Here is a 23352-nt window from a genome sequence, read left to right on the forward strand (position 1 = left end):
TTCGTAAGGATGGCCAAAGCCCTTTGTAATTCATTAGCCTAATTTTCATGTTTATTCGCCGATGTTTATGGTGGCCTCTCTGATGCGAAATGAGGGAAATAGGCAGCAAATGACAGTGGCGACTTAGGGGAAAGGAGAAGGGGGTCCAGGAGGATAGTTCCTCAGATGAACAATCAGGGATCTGAAGGTTTTAAGTTGAAGGAAAAAAAAAAATCTCTCGCTTTCCGCAACAAATGAGAAGCGATATACATATTCACTGCCATGGGGACTCTGGCATGTTGCAGGCACTTCCAGGACTTACAGGGGCCATTGGATACATAAAATCACATGATTATATAACACAAGAGGGGAGGGGGGGGGGCAAAGGGTAGATTTTATCAAGGGGTCTAGAATGTCTAGCTGTGTAGAATCCTGGCATTGATGTCTACATGAAACCCACAGGAAACCCACTTGACCATGGAAGAAATGGGACGGACAGAATTGGAAACCCCCCCTGTACCTTTAAGAGGGAAGGTCTCTCTATTTAAACCTGATTCTTTGGGCCTGCCTATTAATCTGAGCAACAATACAGAGCACTGCTGTGGGTGAGTGCAGCCATTCTCAAACATTTGGGGGAATCTCACCTGGTAAGCGAGACAGCTAAATCCAACCCCCCCCCATCGCAATTTGGACATGTTCTGAACATCTGCTTAATCCAATAAACACAGAGGGCTCAGCATTTGTCATACGCACCGCATGAAGTGGATTTCCTTGATCAATGGGACACTTAAAGTCTTCCTGGAGCTCGTCAAAGGCTGTTATCTGAAAAGGAGAATACAGGAGAGGACTAAGTCATTTTTTTGTGCTTGTGATTCCCTAACTGCTCAGAGAATTAAAGCATTAAATCAGCTGCTTTTCGATGAATCTGAAAATCGCACCATTATTAGCAACACGATAGTATTACAATAGGGAGAATAGACTTTGATAAAAAACTGCATTTTTTTGTTATCATTAAAATTAAACAAAAGATTTTTAGATTTTTAGATGAAAGAAAACATAACAGATAGTATCAGACAACCGTGAGGCAGAACTACCTCTGTTCAGGCTTAGCTGAGATTGGCTCCGTCTGACAGTGTATGACTGCAGCTGCCACTCTCAGGAGCCCCATAAGAAACCCGCAAGCAGAAATACAAAGAACTGGCAGTTTGTAAACATTCAAATTACAGATACAACCTGTGAATCACATAACCCGATTATCACTGGGTGCTTTTCCACTGCACCAGGTACCATACCTTTGGTTCTTCCCCTTTCCCACTGACTTCCAGTAAATACCAGTAACAAAAGTTCCAAATTTTTTTTGTTGGTTCCATTTCCAAAACCCTAATCAAATCCTCATCCGTGTAACATGGATCTGTCCACCAAAGCTATTCCTCACGCTGGGTTATGGCATTTTTACTTCCACACATTTCAAATCCAGTGTTTATGATGGAACTAGTGGCGCTTACTAAATGCCACTTAATATGTCTGCAGGCTCTAGGCTTCGCTAAGTTATTTTCCAAGCTACTGTGAGCTTGGGGGGGGGGGGGGGGGGGGGGGGGGGTGGTTCGGATGGACTGGTGAAGCTGTTTACAGTCGACATGACTGATCACAAGCTCCTGTCAACAGAAGCTCCAGTTAATGGAACCCAGCTGGCATTGTTGCACTAATTACATTGTTACGGATAAATGCGACCAGCATGGTGATCTGCGGCCATCATGGTTGTATTGGTATGCAAGTAGGTAAGTAAGTAGTTAAATTAATAAAACTATTAGAAGTAAGAGAACGTTGAATCTTTTACAAAATTTCCATCTAAAAACAAAAATTGATTACAAAAATTCCATGCCCATAGACTAGTAAATTCAAATAATCACGACGAAATATTTTTTCCCTCCGTACAGAAACCAAATCTACGTTTCTGTCAGCTTCTCCTGTCGAGTCAGTGTCCCCCCCCCCCCCCCCCCCCCCCCCCTTCATCCTCGACGCTTCCTCCATTCGACCTGCCATTATCTGCCCAGATTGCATGTCGCACGGCTGCGTTAGATGTCATCCCAAACGCTCTCACAGCCCACTGGCAGCAGCTGCTGTACATGCGGAATGTACGGCTTCCAATAGGCTTCAGCTGCAGGCAAATTAAAAGGTCGTGTTACACAGAGAAACACGTTAATGATTTAGAAGTTTTAACTCTAATAAAGTAGGACCATGAACAGGGCGCGACGCTTCTCGTTTCATCTGAACATCAACTCCACAACACTTTGCCTCTTCCGCAGTGACTGAGAAGGAGCCTTTTTGACCATTCTCTCTTTTGAGGAAGCTGCTGTCCTTCTCATCTCCTTCCTGCAGCCTTCGGAAATGTATCTTGCATGCTCTGCCTGTCCCACTTGTGGGCCGGGACCCGTCCAGTTCATGACCTATTTCTGTGGGTGTGGTGTCTACGTCTAGAAGGTTGTTTGTTAAAATCTCGCCTGGCGCAGTAATAACATCACTTGTACGCCAACCCCATTGCTTTGGACAAAAGCATTTCCGTCATACACATAAAATAAACATCATAAAATCTGTGCCTGGCTTTGCACTACAGGAAAGCCATAAAAAATAAAAGGAGAACTAATGAATTATTAATACAGGCATGTAGCCTAGTTTTTTTACGACTCAAATGCTTCTTCTTTTTGAGATACGCCAGCAAATGATATAATGCAGAAATAATTCGATTTACATGCACTTTTATCCAAAGCGAGGTAAAATTCAGAAAGCAGGATCAGAGCATGGTAGAAAATCTTTTTAAAAGTGTTGTGATCCTTAATGGAGGTTGTGCAGTTTTATATTAATTACAGTAGTAGAGCGATTTTCATGTGTTTCAGTAGTTTTAGTGGTTTAGGGGTGGTTCTTCTGTTAATAGGCTAGATTGCATTTATTTTTGACATTCATTCTATGTACTCCGCTTAATCATTTAGCTTGGCATTTGCTCAGTGTTATAATGCTGGTGGGGACAGGGAAGCACAAGTGTTTTAGTGGCATTGGGGTACGTTGATCCAGAGCAGGTGGCAATGGCTGCTATAGCAAGTATTGTCTGTCCAAGGTTGGAGAACGGTTCTGATGAATGTACCGGCGATCGCACCATGGAAAGGGGAACTAGCTGATTATGAGGAACTCGCAGGAAAAGAACAACCGTGGCTTCTGAAACATTGCGATGTGGCAGACGCTGAGCTGACAGCTGAGAAGCAGGAACCAATCAGAATGTGCATGTTGGAGAGTATTCTGCTGAGGGTGTGTCACATTGCTCGCAGACTAACCAATGAAATGTGATTTCCTGATTAACCAGACATAATCAAATAATTATAAGGATAACGCTGAATCATGACGGATTGAGACACCAATCTCAGAATCAATCAAAGATTTTTTTTTATTAATGCTCTGGGTTTCTCTTCCTTCTCTTCTCTTAGTGATTTTCTGCAGTTCAGGTATTTTTTAAACGTCCACAGAAATTTGGGGACTCGTCTGGGATCACATACCTGCTGCTTGGTGGATGGGAGCAGACCTCGAATTGGATGTGAGGAGTTGGCAGACCCTCGGGACCTTCTCTGTATCTGGCTGAGACTGGGAAATTAATTACATTTGGTTCTTGGCTTCATTTTTGTGACTTTAAACGCATTTTGAAAGCATGAAAAATATGGAAATAATGTCTCACCATTAGCTGAAAAATGCCACACATAGAATATTTTAAATCTTATTTATAAATGTAATCACCCCCCAAGTCAATACTTTGCACATGGGCAGTCATGCTTCTGAGCCTGAATTTTTAAGTTGAAGAACATGTATTTTTGATTGATTTGATTAAACTGGAATTGCTTAAAATTGCTTAAAATTTGCTAGTTTTAGTTGACAGCGATGTTCAGATCACACAAAAGATTTACAATGGGATTAAAGTCCGAGATTTTTATCTTGGCAATTCCAGAATGCCAACTTTCTGGTTTGTGGACCGTTGCTTTGAAGTGTTTGCCATGTATTTACTGGAATATGGATCTTCACCCAAAACACAGATCTCTTGCCAGCTGAAGGTTTTCCTCCAGGATCTGCTTGAATCGTGTGCCATCTGTATTGCTCTTCAGGGCACCAGGCAACTTCTGCTGAAAAGCAACTCCATAACACAAGGCTACCTCACCGGACTTAGCAGTAGGGATTGTGCTACTCGGACAACGGGCCGCGTTTCCTGTGAGCTCAACACAGAGCATCATTTTCAGGACATGTGGTTTCGACAGATGGCATTGAGGTTGAATGCAGCAGATTGGCGGCTGCACTGTCTTTGCCAAAATCCCATCCACTGAAAGACGTAGGGAGATTCCCAGAAGAGCTGGATGACATCTCACACCATTGAACACCATGCAGAAAAGAGGCGCTCCATGGGTTTGAACTTCAGAGTTCCAGAGGACGTTTGAGGACATGAAGGAGCTACTCTCCAATGTTCCTGCTCTTCTTATTCTTGACTTCCAGCAACCATTCAAAGTTCAGACTAATGTCAGGAATGCCGCCCTACAGGCAGGGTCTACCCAGGAGGTTCAGGGGCACGAATGGTCTACTGCCTTTGCCTTTCAGTCACTGAAGCAGAAGAGAATTATTCAGTTTCAGAGCATGATTATTTAGGCTATGGAAAAGTGTAGACCATTGTTAGACGACAAGAAATTTGAAGTGTTCACAGACCACCCTGCTTTTGCTAGGGGTGCTTACCCATCCGAAGCTCTGGGAAGATGGCCTATTAGACTATGAAGTTTGACTTCTAAGTTTCGAAAAGGTGGGCTCAATGCAATGCAATTCCAGATGTTCTTTCACTGTGGGAGATCAAACCTCCGCATTGTTTGTGCTGTTCGCAACTTAGTTACTCACTACCAGCTAACTAATGGTACATGCACAGTTTCCAGAAAAGTGATGCAGAGGTTCAGACCACAGTGAAAGGCATACAAGCTGAATGTTGAAGACAGGACTGTACCCATTCGGATTCCGGGTCAAAAAATGTTTTGGAGGGTGCAGTACATATGAGATTGGAGAAAGTTCGGGGTGAAGGAGATCCTCTTTGATACCATTCTTTAAGGATTTCAGTAAGACCAGCCTTCTTTGGTTGCTCTCCTTGTGCCAGTTTTGCCTTGATAAAGACCAAACTTACATACCTAGACTGGCCCTTCCGCTAATTTAAAGTTTATCCGGCTATGCTACAGTTATTATAGTGTTCTGTTTACTGGCTTATCAGCTTGTTTGGTTTTAAGGCTTCACATGGTCAGTTATACTAATACACTCACGCAACTGCACGCAGATGGATTCCAGATCAACACAGATGGACTTAACTTACAGTTCAATGAAATCTCATAAAAATTGTATAAACATGTCTGAATTTAGATTACCAGTACAAAGTAATTGAATATTAGTAAAAAAAAAAAATTTGGTTTTAAGTTTAAAAACGATACTTCCTTTTGAATATAAAATAATAATTTTAAACATTTTTATCTGACCTTGCTACATAGTAAATTGTCGAATGCCTTATGCATTCAGACCCTGTTTTTTCCTTAGAGTCTAAGCCTGCTCTTTGGGTCTCTTGTGATATTTTCAGTGGCAAAGGAAATTAAGGTAACCTGATTATACTTTCCATGCAATAACAATGGTTTTGCTTTACCAGTGAGTTCTCCCATAACTCTAGACATCACCTAGCCTTTTTCAATTTACCTGTGCTGTTTGGCTTAGTTTCACAAACCAAAAGCCAGGTTTTTAAAAAAACTGTATTAGCACAAGCAACTTGAATTCGCATCAACTTTATACATAATATACATAATAGGAAAACTAATGAAATCACTTTATAGCATCCGTCTGTGGTTTCCTTGCTGATTAGCCCCTCCCCTCCTTTAGCTGAATAGCCAGTTTTGGTTCACTGATTGGGGAACACCGGATCACAACGGCCAATGAAGCAGCATATTCAAACGGTAATATTCATTCATATGCTGATGGCTGATATCCTTTCAATAACACCTAAAAAAATTCTGAACATAGTCCCCAAAACAAGTTGCTTCACTGAAATAAAAAAAAGTGAAAATGAACTGTCTCTAAATATTATATATAAAAAAATAAAAAAGAAAAAACGAAGTTCAGTTAGAGGTAAAAGCTTGGATAGAAATGTTTTGTCGTCAGCTCTTAACTCTGCAGACTTAAACTTTGGTTCAGCAAAGTCAGCTCAAAACTCAGCACAGACCTGTCCTTTACCATCTCACCTTATCGTCTTAGTCATGGCAAAATTCCTACAGTGCAGAAATATGTCAAAATCGAGATGACATCTTACTAATAAAAAGGTTAATTAATTAATTTACCAGTGATTAGATTGCCACATTTCCTATAGTAGCCGTTCACAGTTCTCCAGAAAAAAAGCAAAATATTATGCTATCAGCTCTACTTTATCATCTGTGGCTTTGCGTTAACATCAGGATGGACCAGTATTTTCCTCTCTGATAAGCTCCACATGTATCAAAAAAAAGCTGATTAACATCTGCTCTCAAAAACACACTCTAAGAATCTGCTGTGGATAGATCCTTCAGCTACTGGGCAATTAATTTTGGAACTAAAGTCAATGAAATAAAGGGATTCCTCCCAGTTTCACTATTTAAATTCCCTAATGGTTAGGGAAGCGTTGCAATTGAAAGATTGCTGGCTTGAATCCCTGACCAGCGAAGTACCACTGAGGTACCCTGAGCAAGGTACCGCCCGCAAGCAGTACTCCCTGAGCGCTGAATTAGCTGCCCCCTACTATGTCACATAGGGGTTAAATGCAGAGGACAGTTTTAAGTTTTTGGGCTGCTGTGTGTCAACAATGACAACTAATCACTTTCACTATTTCACCTAGATTAAGTGTAGCTTACCACAAATAATTGTGTTTCTGCCACTATATGTGCTGTTGTGTATGTTTATATGTCAGTGCTTCTCAATCCGTTCCTCGGGGACCTGTAGAAAGTCTATGTTTTTTTCTCCTAGGAGCTGGGAGGGAGCAAAAATGTGGGCTATCTGGCTGGAAGCTGGGAGGGAGCAAAAATGTGGGCTATCTGGCTGGAAGCTGGGAGGGAGCAAAAATGTGGGCTATCTGGCTGGAAGCTGGGAGAGAGCAAAATTGCGGACTGTCTGAGGGTATCCGAGAACCGGATCTGGAAACACTGCTATGCATGTGTGTCATGTCTCTGGTTCAGTGATGAATCGTATGTTTCCTCATGCCTGAGTGTCTCTGCCTTGGGTAGTATGTAAAATTAGCTCACACTGCAAGGTTCAATACTTAGGAGCCTCAACAATAATTCAACAATATATATATATACAACAAAACGTCGACATTACTGCTATTGGAGCATTGCAATGTCTATTGGGAAGATTAAACATGGTTTTGTCAATATCGTATATATTAGCAATAATACGTACAAACATTCATGAAGCTTTTACATATAGACCAATCACAGTATTGAGTGATGGCTCTAAAGTGCTTGTAAGCAACTATTTTTGAGTTCAGGTTCCAAATCTGTGAGTCCCAAGGGAGGCTGAAAAAAAAATTCAATACACTGAGTGCCAGATAAAGAAATATGGTTTAGCAGCTACCAAAAACTACAAATCTACTATTTTCCAGCCTTCTTCCGAATAGGGTTTATAATTCTTTCATTTTTCCTTCCATCGTTAAACACAAACTTTGTTTTTTTTCCCTTGGTTTCTTCAAAAGTTCTGAAAGCTCAGAATCAGGAATTATACAGTGATGGGCCCTGTTCTGAAGGAGGATCTAACCCGATATTTAAAATGGAGCCATTTCCATATGCACAATGCTACCTGGATAAGATCACCTTTCCACAAAAATTAATACGAGTTGTTCAAATGAGCCTATTAACTGACAACCTCGGAGTACAAAATTAATTAAATCGGAGATTACCAGGGGCACATGTTTCCATTGCTGCTGCTCGTACCCAAAGTTATAAAAAGAAAACCATTTAAGATTTATGATAAAAAATTGAAGAACTATACTATAAAGGTTCTCCATCGTGATCAAAGTTTGCTCTACTTTTTCCAGAGCAGTACAACTTGTTGATATTTCAAAACATAAAACGATTTTTTCCTATAACATTCTCCCGCCTTGAGATGACCTCGACAACGCCTTTCAGATAAACAGAAAAACAATGCATAATTTGTAAACTCACACATTTTCACCAAATGTAATAAAATATAACCAAAACACTCTCTCTAAACTCAAATTTTAAGTCTAGACCGCATAGTGGAAAAAAAATACTTTATGAAATTGATGAAGGAATAAACACTGTTAAGAAAATCATCTTTGTCTGCACATGGGCATGAACATTGTAAGGAGCTGAAACGATTAGATATTGTTACTGGGAGCATCTCTAGCAGACAGCTTTATTCAAATCAAGAATCACAATTTGCAATTTTATATTTCATCTCTTCATAAATTCATATTCTTATAGGATGGAACTGGGTCAAGTATTCTCACACTTTGCTGAAAGATATATTACTAAGGTTTCTGTCTGGAAGCGAGACCTTCAAGCTGATTATATGATCAGGTCCATAACTAGAAGGCGACTGCATGATCAAGCAAATTAAAGCAAGCGCTGATGTACAATGTGCTCGGTAATCACAAATATATGCTGTTAGGATAAATTCTACATAAAAAAATATGTTGGATAATTTTTGTTAGACAAAGCTGTTTAATAATGCAGCACAATGAGTAGTTTTGAACAACCTAAATCCCTGTCTACAAGCGACAGGTTCACTCTTTGTTGGTGTCATGTACTGTCATTTGTATCCCTTAGGCTAATGTAAGATATAGATGAAGTCTGAGATAACCACTGTCATAATATGACATCGTCTCTATTGAACTAAGAAAAATATGTCATAGAAAAGTGAAAGACTGGTTTTAGTACCTGGATAAGCAGACCAAAATAACAGAGTTGAGAGGAGATCTTGGATGATTCCTGCTAAGTGAGTATCGTGTCAGTCAACTCCTGTCATAAATCCACCGCATTGAAATGATGGGAATCATGAATATGCCACATAAAAAGGAAGCATGATTCATTTGTGATTAGTAAATCTATTTAAAAAACAATATTTTACAGAAGAGATTAACCTTTTTGGTAACGCTTTGAGGCTCAAATAATGTAGCAGTACATTAATTAACCAGAAACTAAGTGCTAGTTACATACTGACACCACATACATTCATTATTAATCAATCATGACAGTTCATGTACTCCATGCAGTTACTATATCTGTTCATGATTTGTACTTGAGTAGTAACTGAGTAACTAAGTTGCATTTTTCTCAGAACACAGACTTGCAACCTGGTGGCTTCTGCAAAGTTTATGAACTGCCAAGTGAGGTATTACTTCATTAAAATAAATATATATTGGTTATATGTATAAAGTTGGATAATTGGATAGTTGCTTGTAGTTTATGATTGTATGTGCCCTTCAATGGACTGAAATTCCAATAATAATAATAATAATAATAATAATAATAATAATAATAATAGTAATAATAATAAGATGAAGAAGAAGAAGAAGAAGAAGAAAGTTTTGCTCCTCGACAATGTACTGGAAAATGTCTGAAATAGGGGTAAATTGTTATTGTTGTAGTTTTTGTTAATATTACCGGAATTCTTTGCCACTAACTAAGTTTCAAAGCACATTTCACGCCTAGCATTTGCCATGGGCATACTGGACATTTATAGTAATATGTATTTGAAAGCTTTTTGTTTTTTTAATGTGACAAAGAAAAATATTTCAACTACAGACAGCTGTTTACAAGACCATGCATGAAAATCTAGTATTAACTGTGTGTGATTTCAGACATCGGACAATCACGTGCGCAAGCAATTAGTACACAAGGCGTTTATGCATTGACACATCATTTCAAGTAAGTTTAAAATGTTCCGTGGGAAAATGACCCTTCAGTTTCAGCGCTGACATCGTGTACGCACGACTTGATCCATCAGCTAAATATTGTGTGAGGACGCAGTTTGAAGCCTGACATTTGTGGCGTCATCCCCGACACCGACCCGGCGATTCACCCGCTGAGTCCGCCAACTGTGGACGGCATCAGTGTCATGCCCATAATTTCTGCACCTTTAGCACTCGTGTTTTTTGGGTGGCGTTGCTATGCAGAAGTAGGTTTTGGGACAGGACGGACAAGCTCGCTCAACTCATCCCTAAAGCATTATTTCAACCTTACATACAAACACAAGCACGCTTTCAGCAACAGTCCCACGGATTTCTGATAGGCATTTGGATATGCTGCAGAAATCCATGGCGCTCCTGTTGCTGGGCTGAAAAGAAATCCTGACTTCAGGGGTTCATTATCTAAATACTTCTCCGTGACTGTGTACCGCAACAAACACACCGGGGTGTCGATGAGATACCACACGGCGACCGTCGGTCTTCGCAATTCCCCCTTAAACACTCAGCCGCTAGACAGATCTGGTCTAGATCACGTTACCCCCGGGACTCACAGCAGCACACAGTCAGGTGTCACTGACACCTGCAATTACAGGCCACGCAAACCAAGCATCTAAGCGGCATTTAACGAGATGCGGGTGGGCTAGATGTCCAAGGGAACTAACGTGGGATTCGTCTAATATTGGTTAGATAAAAGTTTTGCTTAGATACATAAAAACACCTTTAGGCTGTACAGCCAATGATCATATATATACATACATATACATACATACATACATACATACATACATACATATACGCTTCATATAACAACCTCACTCTAACAATAGCAATCTTCATTGACTTATTGCAAAAGCCATCATAATGATCACGTTCATATTTTCGTTTTATTAATTATTTACATTTTATTTACCTGTTATTTAGGCTCAATGTACGGGGCTTTCGTTCAGATCCTGTTTAAACTAGACGGAGTGCATCGCGAAACCTTAATTGTTCCTGCGGCGCTTATCTAGTCCGCTTTAAAACGAGGGTACGTGTTACACGCGGCCAAAGTAAGATTTATCAGAAGAGTACACTTACGTGCCAGATCGCGAAGAAGATGAGAGAAGCACAGAGGACCAGGGAGAGCATATAGCAGAAGGCAGCGAAAGTAAACATGATGGAAATTACGCGTAAAAAAAAAACCTATAGAGGATTCAGGGGGAACCCGTTACAAAAAAAGCTTAATTTAAAAAATGGGAGTGGAACAGCTACACAATTAAAGTCATTATTCCATAAATGTTATTTAATATTCTGCTACTGACTGCATCCATGAAGAAATATGCAACTTTCACTTAAAATGTGTTACTGTCTGAGAATGAAAAAAACTCTCCGATTCAGCCTTGACATGATTTTATTCTAAACGTATACCACTTTTAGGAAAAGACTAGCACACTTAAACGCACTGTCCCCAGTCGCATCCCGAAATAGATGCCATCCAGGGAAGGACCGTCAAAACATTCCGGAGATCTCGGATTCCTCGGACAATCACCGGTAATCCATCCTGCGTTTTGCTGCCAGAAACCGGAGCTTATACTACATTTACAGGAGCGCCGTAACTCTTCCCTAGACAACATAACAACTAATGAACGCTACGCTCAAACCGCGGTTAACCCATAGCCCGTCACACATAATACGCCAGCAGTATTTCCCAACAGGTGGACTTAAAGGGCTAGTGACGTCTCCATGTCATAACTGACCTATCATAAACCTAGCTTAAGAATTGTGCTCTACCTTTCACTGCAGACACTCAAAACAGCACATTTTTATGTAATCTATGCAACACAGAACGACCTTCAATATTTTAATGTATTCAAATTAAAACATTATATGAAAATATGCTTTACGCCAGGTCACAGAGTTTTCTGCAAATGATTTGTCTACATCTTAATTCATTCCTAATAAATGAGGTAAGTTAGTAAAATAACATGTCATCCCTTCAGATATACTGTACATGCAACCACCTGTCTTACAACCACTTAGTACCACACAGGGGTGGGAGAAACCTGCAGTCTATTTCTGGAAGCACAGATCCCAAGACAGGGAAAGCCCCCTGGACAGGAAGCCAGTCCATTGCCAGAAACCCACCCACACATCATGGGCAATTCAGACATGTTAATGCACTTAACGGCATGTATTCGGACTGTGGGAGCAAACCCACGCAAATTATGCAAACTCAACACTCTATAGACCTGGGGCTGGCACTCGATTGCACAAACACAGGAGTGCGAATCCCAGGTGTATGTATGGTTACTAAAGATAAAAAATATAGCCTCATAATATAATCATTTATGTCATGTTTTCCTAGTCTGCCATCCCATCCAGGGTGTTCCCTGACTTATTCCCAGCGTGCATGAGGTACGCTCCAGGCCAATTTCCTCATAACCCAGAACTAGCAGAAGTGGAGAGTTCAAGTCCAGAAAGTAAAAAAAATCCAAACCAAGATTTTATTTCAACCTGCCAGTTGAGCATAAAGAGTGATAATCACAGAATACTCAAGTGGTCGGTTGAAACAAAATCTTGGTCTGGATTTTTACTTTCTGGACTTGAACTCTCCACCTCTGAGTACTGGATATGTGATTGGAAGATAAACAGATGGACGTTTTCTTAGTGGAATTCCTGTAGTAAACAGAAGGCAATTTCACTTGCTTTAAAACTAGCATGAACTGGTGTTTACTAGTTACCAGTACTTCTACCAGCAAGCCAGTAGCATCACATAGTCATGAAGTGATCACGCATCATGTGTTGTTACCATAATAATATACCAGTTTGGAGGTCCAAGCACTTATACTGGGGGGAAAAATCTGCCGAAAATCCTATTGGAGTAGATGTCATGGTTCCTTCTGAAAGAACATTACATTTTTTATCCATAAAAAGGAATCTGTTCTCTAACATAGGTAGATTATTTAATGTTATTGCAGTACCTGACATCTCCACAGAAATTTCAGGATGGGTCACTGTTACATTTTTAAAGTACCATATATTGTATCGAAATTAAAATGCTCAAAATGACAGATCTGGAAAAACACTTTCATTCAGGTGTTTCCAACACACAGCTGACCAGCTGAATGTTTTCTTCTTTACAAATTTGTGACAGTTAAAGATGTAACCGGAAAAGACCGTAATTCCTGGGAAAGCCGCAGCGAAAATGGGAGCAGCAGACCAGGAACAAGACGGACTCAGCGGTCACAACGATGAACATTGATGAGAAACCTAAAAGGCAGAAGACAAGAAACCAAAGTTACACATATGTACATGGTCACTAGGAGTCAACATCGACTTTATGTCATCTCATGATAATAACTGATTTGAAATTGAATCAAGGTTTCAAAATCTGATTTACTAGTTCCTAGTTTAGTCTAAAAGTCATGTGTGGAACCTATGATTAAACAATGCAAAACTTTAATTGAACCAAAGGTTTCTGGGTAAAAAGCCGCAGACTAACTTTTACCCTACACTACACTACTCTACCCAAATACGTCATCTTGTACTACCCGTATACGTACCCAGTGGCTGTAATTTTAAAATGTATTTTAGCGCCATCTTGTGTTTCCTGAACGTTAGGTCACATTGTTAACCCGGTTCAACAGCACAATTTACCAGCTTGCACCAGAGGGCGCTAAAGTATCCCGGTTTTACTAATGGAATTCTGAAATCTTCACGCCCGCTTTGAAGAAATTAATTAGTTCATTTATGCCAGTAATTAATAGAGGCGAGAAGCAATTTGAGGAAAACTATCATTACTGCGTTTGTTGTTTTTTTAATTTTAATTCCTTGCTTTTCAATCAATCAGGATGCACGGTTGTCAAGGAGACAAGGACGCCGTGATCTTCTTTTCAAGCTCGGCGTCGGGCCCTTCAAGTATCTTAAACTAAGCAACCGTTTGTTGTTGGCTTCCTGTCAGCTTTATTCAGACACATGCAGTCATAAAGGGCTTCTTAGTACATCGAGTAAAACTAGGACAGAATTTCTTAAAGGCATTCTTCAATTCTTAAATGTTCTCTTAAACTGAACTTTGGCAGGATTGCAGTTTTGTATTAAATGATCGCGAGTAATGAAGATGCAATAATCAGAAAAGGAGATAACTTCCGGAAACCCGAGGAACCTCCCAGTACGTCAGTGGTGAGAAATGCTGCAGGACAGGTAAACACGTAAAATATCGGCGCAATAAAGCGGCACTCTGTGCCGTTTGAAAGGCTTTTAAAGTTAATAGCCTCTCATGAAATCACTCATAAACATACCGTAGCTTGAAAGCCTTTTGATGAGCAAGGACGAAGGTTACATGACTCGCCCACAAGCACTTAATCTAGGTAATCTATACCAGCAGATCACCGAAGGCACTTTGTATCTATTTCCAGAAATACTATCTGGGGGTCGGAGGAGCCCAGCAGAGACTACGGCAGACGCCACTTCACCGAAACCCGCGGTCGGGAGGCGGTTTACAAGCCGCACATACGGCACATACAGCCAAACTACACCCAGTATGTGATATTTTTTTTAATGCAACATTAAAAATTCTCTGGTTGTTCTGATAAACTTGACATGTAATAGTTTTGCTTTTTTGGGGAAACCCAGCGAAGAACAGGATCTCATTTATAAAGAATTAGGCCTTGTTTGTACTCTGCCATGTTTTCCTAGGCCTGTATCATCAAACAGCTGTTTTCCTTCGATATTTGAATTTGTAAAGGGAATATAGTTTCGTAAAAGAAAATACGCAAAAGAACGACATTAATGCAGGGTCCTAATAAAGTTAACAGTTATTTAACCTAACATAGTGTGATACCGATAGACAGGCCTATATGTGTAAGGAATCGGATAATGGACCTAGTTGAGTCTATAGCGTGATTTTCAGCCGGCCCTCCCACGTAATGATTTCTTATTCTGTTATTGTCCTCCACCCATTTAAGGGGGTTGTATTGGTTGGTTCATTATGGGGGGGTACAGCCCCCCTCCACCCCACGTAATTTAGGCCCATGCATGCAACACCTGCTGTTATAAGTGACATTGGGACCGCAGGCAATGTTAATATACATGCTTAGCGGGGAAAAGACCACTCGCTCCTTGGTTTGGGCTGTAGATACGTTAACAGATAGTTCTCCTTTACATGGATAGTTTATCTGGGGGCTCGGGGTTCCAGCGTAACTCTTTGCTTTATATATTTAGAGATCATATAACCAGTGTTTTGGAGGCGGCGCACAGAAACGGAGATGTGCTGCGGCTGTTCTGTTACGATATTGTGATGGCGCTATTCCTCAAACAGGAGCCAGTCCCCCCCCCGATTTTTTTTGCTGTTGGACTCCGACATCCAGAAATGAATGAGCTCATCTGTTTGTATTGGTTGTACTGCATGGAGGAGCGATTGGCGCATCATCCGTCTGACTTGCAGATGCGACCTTGACTGGAAGTCCCGTCTCCGCCGGCTGCCGCAGCCCCGCTACGGCGACGCTCCGTTTCCCCACATCAAAGCCATTAAATTCCCCGAAGAGATCAGGCTGCTGAGGTCTTTTCCTAGTGAGTGCATTGACAGTGTGACATGGGCAACATGATATAATCTCTATATAAAAACTGTACTACGGAAACCTTACAGTTTGGGGTCACTGCAGTGAAGGCAATACGATCGCGCGTCTCCTTTCTGAGGCTTATCGTATTTTATGGAAATAAAAACTATTTTATTATAAACGATATTATTTTAATCGATTGGTGTGTCCGATATAGTAAATAATCTTCCTCAACATCTCCTTTTCATATTAATTTACCAGCGATCAGTAAAATACATGTATTTGCGCACTTAGACGCCAATATGGTCTCCCGTTCCGAATGGACTTTCTACCCCAACCTCGGCCACGCCGCCCCCTTCCATGAGGGTAAGCGCTGCCTGTTTGATGGGACGCACCACCGCAGAAGCATGAGGAGCCACTCTCACACCACCCTGGAGTCAGTGATGGGCCAGAAGAAAAGGGGGGAGCGAGAGTCAGTATGACCCTGAACATCATTACAGCAGCTGAAACTGTGATGATATTTTCACGTTTAGATTTTGCTGTCAGTTTTAACGGCGTAGGCATGCTCTTTCCTATGCAACACAGAACGACATTTTGCATATTTCTCTTTCTCTTCACCTGAGATTTAAATGTAAAGCCCCATAATCCACCGGAACAGATTGACCAGCCACTTCTTCCCCTCTGCAATAAGACCGGTTACTGAGGACATGCAGAGCAGCATATCGCATACAAATAGTACACTCCATCCACATAAATAACTGTGAAATAATCTCTGACACTTGTGTTTGTTATGCCTATTGCATATCGTATTCTGTTACGATATTGTGATAGCGCTATTCGTCAAACAGGAAAAGCCCCCCCCCCGATTTTTTTTTACGTATGTACGTATGTCCAGCAATTGTTTTTCATGTTTGCTTTGTGTCCTGTGTGTAGTGTCAGCATTTTTGTTCACTGCATTCCTCCTCTGAAGTCAGATCCAGCAGACACCCAGCTGAGGCTCCAAAGCCATATCTGAGCCCCGAATACACTACAGACTTCCACAAATACGGCTCTACGCTCCCAGCTATAGGTTTCGGGTAAGTTGTTCCTTTTATTGACTATACTTTACTGCCACATGAAGGAAAATGCTTGTAATTACCACCGAGTCACAGGTAGATCAATGTTTTAATTTAGATTTTAATATATATATATATATATTTTTAAAGTAGTTCATAGTGAAAATGTATCATTTAAAAAACGTCACACTAAAAAGAATTTAAATAAATTACTTGTCGATATTTGGGAAATTTAAAAAACAACCTGAACGCCAATGAAAATAGTGCTCGGGGAAAGGTGTAACTCTTACAAGCAACCGCGAGATGGCGGTATTGTTTTATTTGTGTAGATGTCAGATGATTTAGGGATTCTATATAGTTTAATTTTCTGTTCATAAAATTATAATAGCTTTGACGATGTTCTTGAGATCCACATCTGTGTTTAAGATCCACATCTGCTGGATCTTAAGTTGGAGAATATTTAAAAAGTTGTCAGTGTTATTTCTGTTCCCAAACATACACAGAACACACGAAACCAGTTGTGATTGAGGCACATTTATCTACGCTGAAGAAAACAGATTCATATGTACATCACGAGTTGCCAGAACTTTAAGTTTGAGTTAATTGATATGAATAAATGAGTGCTGGGGCATCAGAAGCCTTTTGAATGTGTGTGTGGGGGGGGGACACTGGCATAAAACTAATATTTTATGTTAAATGTGGGAGGGTCCAAACGAATAATTATGAAATGTGAGGAGGACACGACCCCCTCAGATTTAATGGCGGCGACGCCCATGAATGACTGTGTCTTCGGAGCATTAGGCTCCATTAAAGGAACGACACAGCACCCTTCACAGGGAGAAATGTCAATTAATTTGGGCAGAAATGTCAGTTAATTTGCCGTGCCGCTGATGTCATTTGCACATGCAACACGGCTGCGTTTTTTTTTTCACAGCCGACGATAACCGGCATAAAATAAGCAAAATATCAGCACACCTAACAGATAGTGTCTCTCGTAATTTCCGTCTGTTGTGATGTCAGATATGAGGTATGCTCATTTAGTGTATCTGAATTACATCCCTTAGAATGGCTTATGTATATTTCTGTAATAATTTTTTTTTTTTGTTAGGTTACTTAGAGATTTCAGGAGACAAAAGGGCCGTGTGTCCACATGAACCTCCACATGAACCTCCTAAAGCCTTCAGCTGGTTCTGTGTGAACTCGAAGGCCGCGTGAGCAGATGCTGTGGGAGATGTGGAGCTTCCCATAATGTCACAGAAGAACCGCCCGCATGCCTGACAATAGTGGCTCGTTAAATTCGTTTATAAACCAATACAAAAGGCTCATGGCCTCTGAGGTACGGAGATGTTACCAGCAGTGATGATATTCTTATAGCGTGTTTTACGTGACTTCAGGTCCCGGGCTACCCTGAAGGCAGACACCTTCATTGCTCTGTCTCCTCCACTGGCCCCAGCATGGTTAGTAATGAGACCCGACATCCCATGCTGTACATCCTCCATGCGGACTCTGAGAAGGACGCAGAAGGTTATCATTTAAACAAACGCAAGGGCATTTAAATAGCCTCCTCTTCAGTTGCTATGAGCATAGTGCTTATCAGTAACAGATATATTTTGTAGATATATAATTCTTTTATATATATATATATATATATATATATATATACACACACACACACACACACACACATTTGTACCTATATGTTTGTGGGGACCATCCATTCATTTCTATGGGAAAATGAATCCCCTAACCCCTACCCTAATCCCCTAACCCCTACCCAGCCCTAACCTTAACCATAAGTAGCTAAATGAAATACAAGACTTTTGGATTTTTTTTGTCTTTTCATCGTAGTCACAGACTTTTATAAAATTGCGTTTCCCCTTGTGGAGGCCATAAAGAGATACATAGAGTATATTATATGAATTGTTTTTGAAGTCATATCCTTTTAATGTAGCATAGTGGAAAAGTAGAAGTGATCTGTCTGATTGGCCGTTCGTTCATCCCACGTCGTCAGTGTGTCTTATGTGGAGAAGGAGAGGATTAAACAGCGAGAGGCGGATATCCTGGAGGTGAAGCAACTGAACGAATGGAATCCAGCAGCATCCATCTTCGACTTGTGACTTGTGCGATGACCAAGATAAGATGTAGCAACTCTGACTTGTCAAGAGGACTGTGTGGCAGGCGGATAGAGGGACAGTATGTGTGTGATTTTAGGACATAAGAAACACGTATAAAAATAAATTATGTGTGTGATCGTTATATGAAAATTTCGAGTTGAAAGATTGACATCTTACTATCCAAGAGACGATGTGGGTGGTAAGTGTGTAAAAGGGAAAGAAATGCGTGTATTACAGAAACTCAACACAATGCTTTCTTTTTCAATTCGATTGTTGAGAAATACTTACTTTATCCACGAGCCAAGTGACAAAAACACCGTTAGCCAATGAACCTCCATTCTGCTTTGCGGGCTGAACAGCAACCCAAAATTTGCCATAATTGATCATAACAAGCATAAATAGCAAAATGGGTGCGTGATGTTTTCATTTATCTTCTAACTGCTAACCCAGTTCGGGCACTTTGGGGAGCCTGCGACCCCTCCCAGGAAGGCGAGGGCACAAGGCAGAGGAACGCCTTAAATGGTATGCCAGTCCATCACAGGGCACATGCACACATTATGGGCAATTTTAGAGACATCATTTCAGTAAATGGCATGTCTTCAGATTTTGGGAAAATATCAAGAGGAAACTCGAGGAGAGCGTGCACTCCTAGGCAAAAAATGAGCCACATCCAAATTGCACAACATTAAGCTTTGTACGAGCTCCATACCCAGGGGCAGCATTTTACCCCATAAGGTGATGGACAACCAAATAAAATAAGAAACCATCATTGCTAGAGGCTATTATTTTGGGAACGCTTACGAAATTCTATTTCTTTTCGGTGGTTTGCAAAAAACGTGAAGGAAAGAAGCGATTGATTGTCATGACATTCAATACCAGGTGTTTGCAACATCCAGTAAACCACAGCCCCTTAAATCTCCCAAGGTCCCTTTGCCAGTGTATTTCTGCGAATGGTCTCCAGTCCCTCAGGACTCCGAAATGTGCACAATGAGGCCTTTGTGGGGGATGCGTTTAGTGACGCAATAATCACTTAATGAGCTCAAAAGAGGATGTCGTCCATGATTTAGTGGGGTTGCCCGATGTAGCTTTTTCTAAACTGCTGCATTTAAAATTAAACCAGAGCAAAACGTTAACAAAAATAGTACATTAAGTCAAGGGCATCTCTGAAACAATAACATCAGCATTAGCTTGCGAGTAAAATTCAGAGAGTCTGGCCCTGGTTGTGAAGCGAGGGAATTAGCCCGTTAGTTTCCCTTTCAGGCGTGGTCATGGAAACAGACTGACGACTGGCGAATCTCTGGGCAACCACTGACTTGCTGATACTCGCATGCACATGCACACTCGCACAAATGCAGATGTACGCAGCCCTGCCGGTCCACAAAGACACACATATAACTGAAGTTTGTTTCTGCTGGAAGACAACATGTCTGTTGGGAGCAGACCATGCTTCCAGACTGGAATCTCTCAAGACTGTAATGGCATAACTTTCCATGTTCGATGAGACAAATGCAAGGAAAGGATAGTATTTTGTTTTTTGTCCATTTGAATGATGTTTGAATGTCACAGAAAGGACTAAAAAAGCAATACATTTTAAATAACCATGCTATTCATGCATTTTTTTCTCTTTATTTTGGTTCAATCTTAGTGACTCTTTGGGTAAACTTGGATTACTTCTCTGAGAGGGCAGCTTGTGATGTGATGGTCCTGTTTGCCGAAGGACCAGACCAAACATTCTGCCTTCCACGACACAGAGTTTGTAATCAGGGAGGTCAAATCTTCCATTAAACAGAGCAAATCACACAACAGAAACTCCATTAAATCACAAATATCGCAAAGGGGAGATAACTTCCTGATGGACAGAAGCATCTTTTTTTCACTTTCCATCACAGGTGGACATCCGATACAAAATGCTAAATCAACAGGCTGTAAAATAGGCTCCCATGATGGAGGGGCAATTGTTGGGCTCCCATGATGGAGGGGCAATAGCTGGGCTTCTATGATGGAGGGGCAATAGCTGGGCTCCCGTGATGGAGGGGCAATAGCTTGGCTCCCGTGATGGAGGGGCAGTTGTTGGGCTCCTGTGATGGAGGGGCAATTGCTGGGCTCCCGTGATGGAGGGGCAATTGTTGGGCTCCCATCATTTTTGCCGGAGTATTCTGAGTCTGCAGCCGTATCGATCGACACATTAGGCCACATCGATCTCAGGCTGTTGGACAAGGCCTGGCCTGACGCAGCGGACCGAGGGCATTTCTGTCTGACAGCGCTGTCAATTAAAGATCCCGCCGTTAGTGACTGGCAGCTATGGAAACCCCCAGCTCCATAAAGACGGTGAGAAATGGACCTCCCTTTGGCCCTCACCAGTCAGGCTGTGAGCTAGGCTTTATTCAGCCACCGTGACGGAAACAGCCATGGTTGACGCCGTCTGCCAACTCCTGCCCAGATTCAGGTTCATTTAGAGCCTTTTCTATCTAGAACACATTCGTAACAGAAAACAGGGCGGCCCAGCAGTTAACCATAGGAGCTCACAGGTTAAGCAAACATCACTGTGGTCTGCAGAGACCATTCATCACTTCCATCATACAGATGTAAGAGGTTACTCAGAAGTTCATGTATGAACTTTCATTTTTGTCCTGGATGGGACACAAAACTATGGGCTGGTTTTGTAACAGATACCAAATTGAAGCAAAGTGTATGTCTGAATAGAATGGAATTGAAGGGAATAATTTTGGGGAGTGTTTTGGGGGTTTACAGACTTGGGGCAGTGGGGTGGGAATGAACAATGGACATCTGCAAAAATTCGATAGACTTTGGATCAATAAATATAGTATAGGATTGGACGTCTAAGAATGGTAGAGAGAAGGCTGTTTATTTTCTTAGAAATTGGCTTTGATTTTCGAATGACCTGTTTTTAAGTCCCTACCCTGGGAAATTAATGACCTCCCCAGGTCCAACATCAGCCTACAAAGCCAACTGCATGTATGAAGAGTAAGAGCTCCTGGACGGGGATTAACACTGGACTGGAACCACTATCGGAGCATCAGGCAGTGCACTGTGTAAAATAGGGGTCTCCAACTCTGGTCCTGCAGAGCTACTGTCTAGTAGGTTTTCTTTCTTACCTGCCATTTGATGAGCCACGTCTGTCCGCAGGTGAATGCCAAGAACAGGTGTGCCTCATCAGAAGCCAGGTAGAATAGAAAATCTACTGCACATTAGTTCTCCAGGACCAGAATTGGAGACCCCCGGTATAAAGTCACAGAACCACACAGTTTTGACTGCTTTTGACCATGTATCTGCATGGCTGTTCTTGTTTTTTTGGTGTTTGTACATCTATGCGGCACTTTATTGCACATGCTGGTGCACTATGGTACAATAATGTAGCAAAGTAGAGTAATACGTAAAGTCATGCGCTCATCATAGAGTAACACAGGTCTTACAGACCTTACAGACCGAGTGCTTTTGTTAGCTGTCGCTTAGTGCACTTAGTATTTTCATGGACCTGTAAGCTGCCCTGGAGAAAAATGTTTGCTAAAAGTAGATAAATGTAAATGTATGTTTCGTGGGTGGGAGCCTCTGTCCAAAGAATTCCGGAACTGCTCTGGTGAAATATCTAGCTGTGTACAGAGCTGGGGGTGGAGATTGAAAGTCACTTTAGATAAGAACATTGGCTAAGAGTCTAAGTGCACTAAAATGTGGAAGGAAAGATCAGATTCTGATAGAGGGGAGCTTGCTGTCCCACTTTTCCCGAAGATTTACGACGACTGGCTACTCCAGCAAATTTAAGCAGGTGAAAGCAAAGCTTCTAGCTGGTAATGAAATAATTTAACGTAATGGAGTACATGGAACTCCATGATGCATAGCGAAAGGGAACCAGCGCTGATAAAACCATTAGCAGGGAGTAATTTCAGTATCCCTGGGACTACAAACAAAATCGAGACGGGAGGTGCAGTTACTACATTATAAATTGTGATTTAAGAATTCATTTTTGGTTATGCATTAGAGGTTACTGGAAATTACATTCCAATAGGGGTAGAATTTTTATTGTCCACTAGAGGGCAGTATGTTTCTTTTTTTCTTTGCCGTATTGGGCTGAGGCCCATTTCCTCCCGGTCCGGGATGGTTAACCTCCTGAAAAATACATGTGTAACTATACCCTTCATGTTAAACTTTGCCTTCTGAAACGCGGCGGGACTCGGAATTACCCCGAGGGTCATTCTGCATTTCGTTTGTGAGCTGTGACCCCGAGACCCAAGCCCCCACAACGTCAGAATCGTGAAAGCGACGAGGAGCAGAGTCACCAGTGTGCACTGCCCAGCCACTGTAGCCCACTAACTGCAGGATCAGCGATTCCATATCTTACTACCTCTCTTGGCACCTGTGACATGTTTGGCCCTCACATCATTCCACTAAGAGTTTTTACCAGCCATTCAGTCGCGAGGCTCTCGGCCTTTTAATTTAACTCCAGTAGGCACTGGAGTCAGCATCTATTAAATCAGTATGGCAGACTAACTGAGGAGGTAGAGGCTTGCCAAGCCAAATACTGCCGTGGTATAACAATGCCTGCAGTTCACCTTGATGTTAAATGTACTTAAAATCAATATAGTGTGTAAGAAGCATAACAAAGAAGCCCAAGCCTCTTTGGACTAAGCATTGATATTGTAAGTGCCTCTACG

At 41.4% G+C, this 23352-nt stretch overlaps 2 protein-coding genes across 4 annotated transcripts in view; one reads left to right on the forward strand and one right to left on the reverse strand.

Annotated features, from left to right (window-relative positions):
- cnih3 (cornichon family AMPA receptor auxiliary protein 3) overlaps positions 1-11628 on the reverse strand; it is a 35369-nt gene extending 23741 nt beyond the window's left edge. The window contains exons 1-2 of one of the 2 annotated variants that reach the window (XM_049004637.1): positions 11057-11628; positions 733-801 (exon numbers count right to left, since the gene is read on the reverse strand). In XM_049004637.1, the coding sequence (XP_048860594.1) occupies positions 733-801; positions 11057-11134 (147 nt within the window). In that variant the 5' untranslated portion in view covers positions 11135-11628. Of the gene's footprint in view, positions 1-732; positions 802-1271; positions 1366-11056 lie in introns of those variants that run through there. The other variant, XM_049004638.1, reaches the window with a different exon arrangement.
- Positions 11629-13884: 2256 nt separating this feature from the next.
- LOC125727720 (spermatogenesis-associated serine-rich protein 1) lies at positions 13885-20176 on the forward strand. 2 transcript variants are annotated; one of them, XM_049004634.1, is made up of 7 exons: positions 13885-14158; positions 14374-14496; positions 15369-15526; positions 15808-15985; positions 16488-16589; positions 17963-18025; positions 18580-20176. In XM_049004634.1, the coding sequence occupies exons 1-7, from the start codon at positions 14145-14147 to the stop codon at positions 18683-18685; spliced, it is 744 nt and encodes a 247-aa protein (XP_048860591.1). In that variant the 5' UTR covers positions 13885-14144; the 3' UTR covers positions 18686-20176. The 2 variants fall into 2 exon arrangements, with proteins under 2 accessions (XP_048860591.1, XP_048860592.1); XM_049004635.1 differs by lacking the exon at positions 17963-18025.
- Positions 20177-23352: the final 3176 nt, after the last annotated feature.

The sequence above is a fragment of the Brienomyrus brachyistius genome, unplaced genomic scaffold (assembly GCF_023856365.1).
Source record: "Brienomyrus brachyistius isolate T26 unplaced genomic scaffold, BBRACH_0.4 scaffold113, whole genome shotgun sequence".
In the NCBI taxonomy this organism is placed as follows: domain Eukaryota; kingdom Metazoa; phylum Chordata; class Actinopteri; order Osteoglossiformes; family Mormyridae; genus Brienomyrus; species Brienomyrus brachyistius.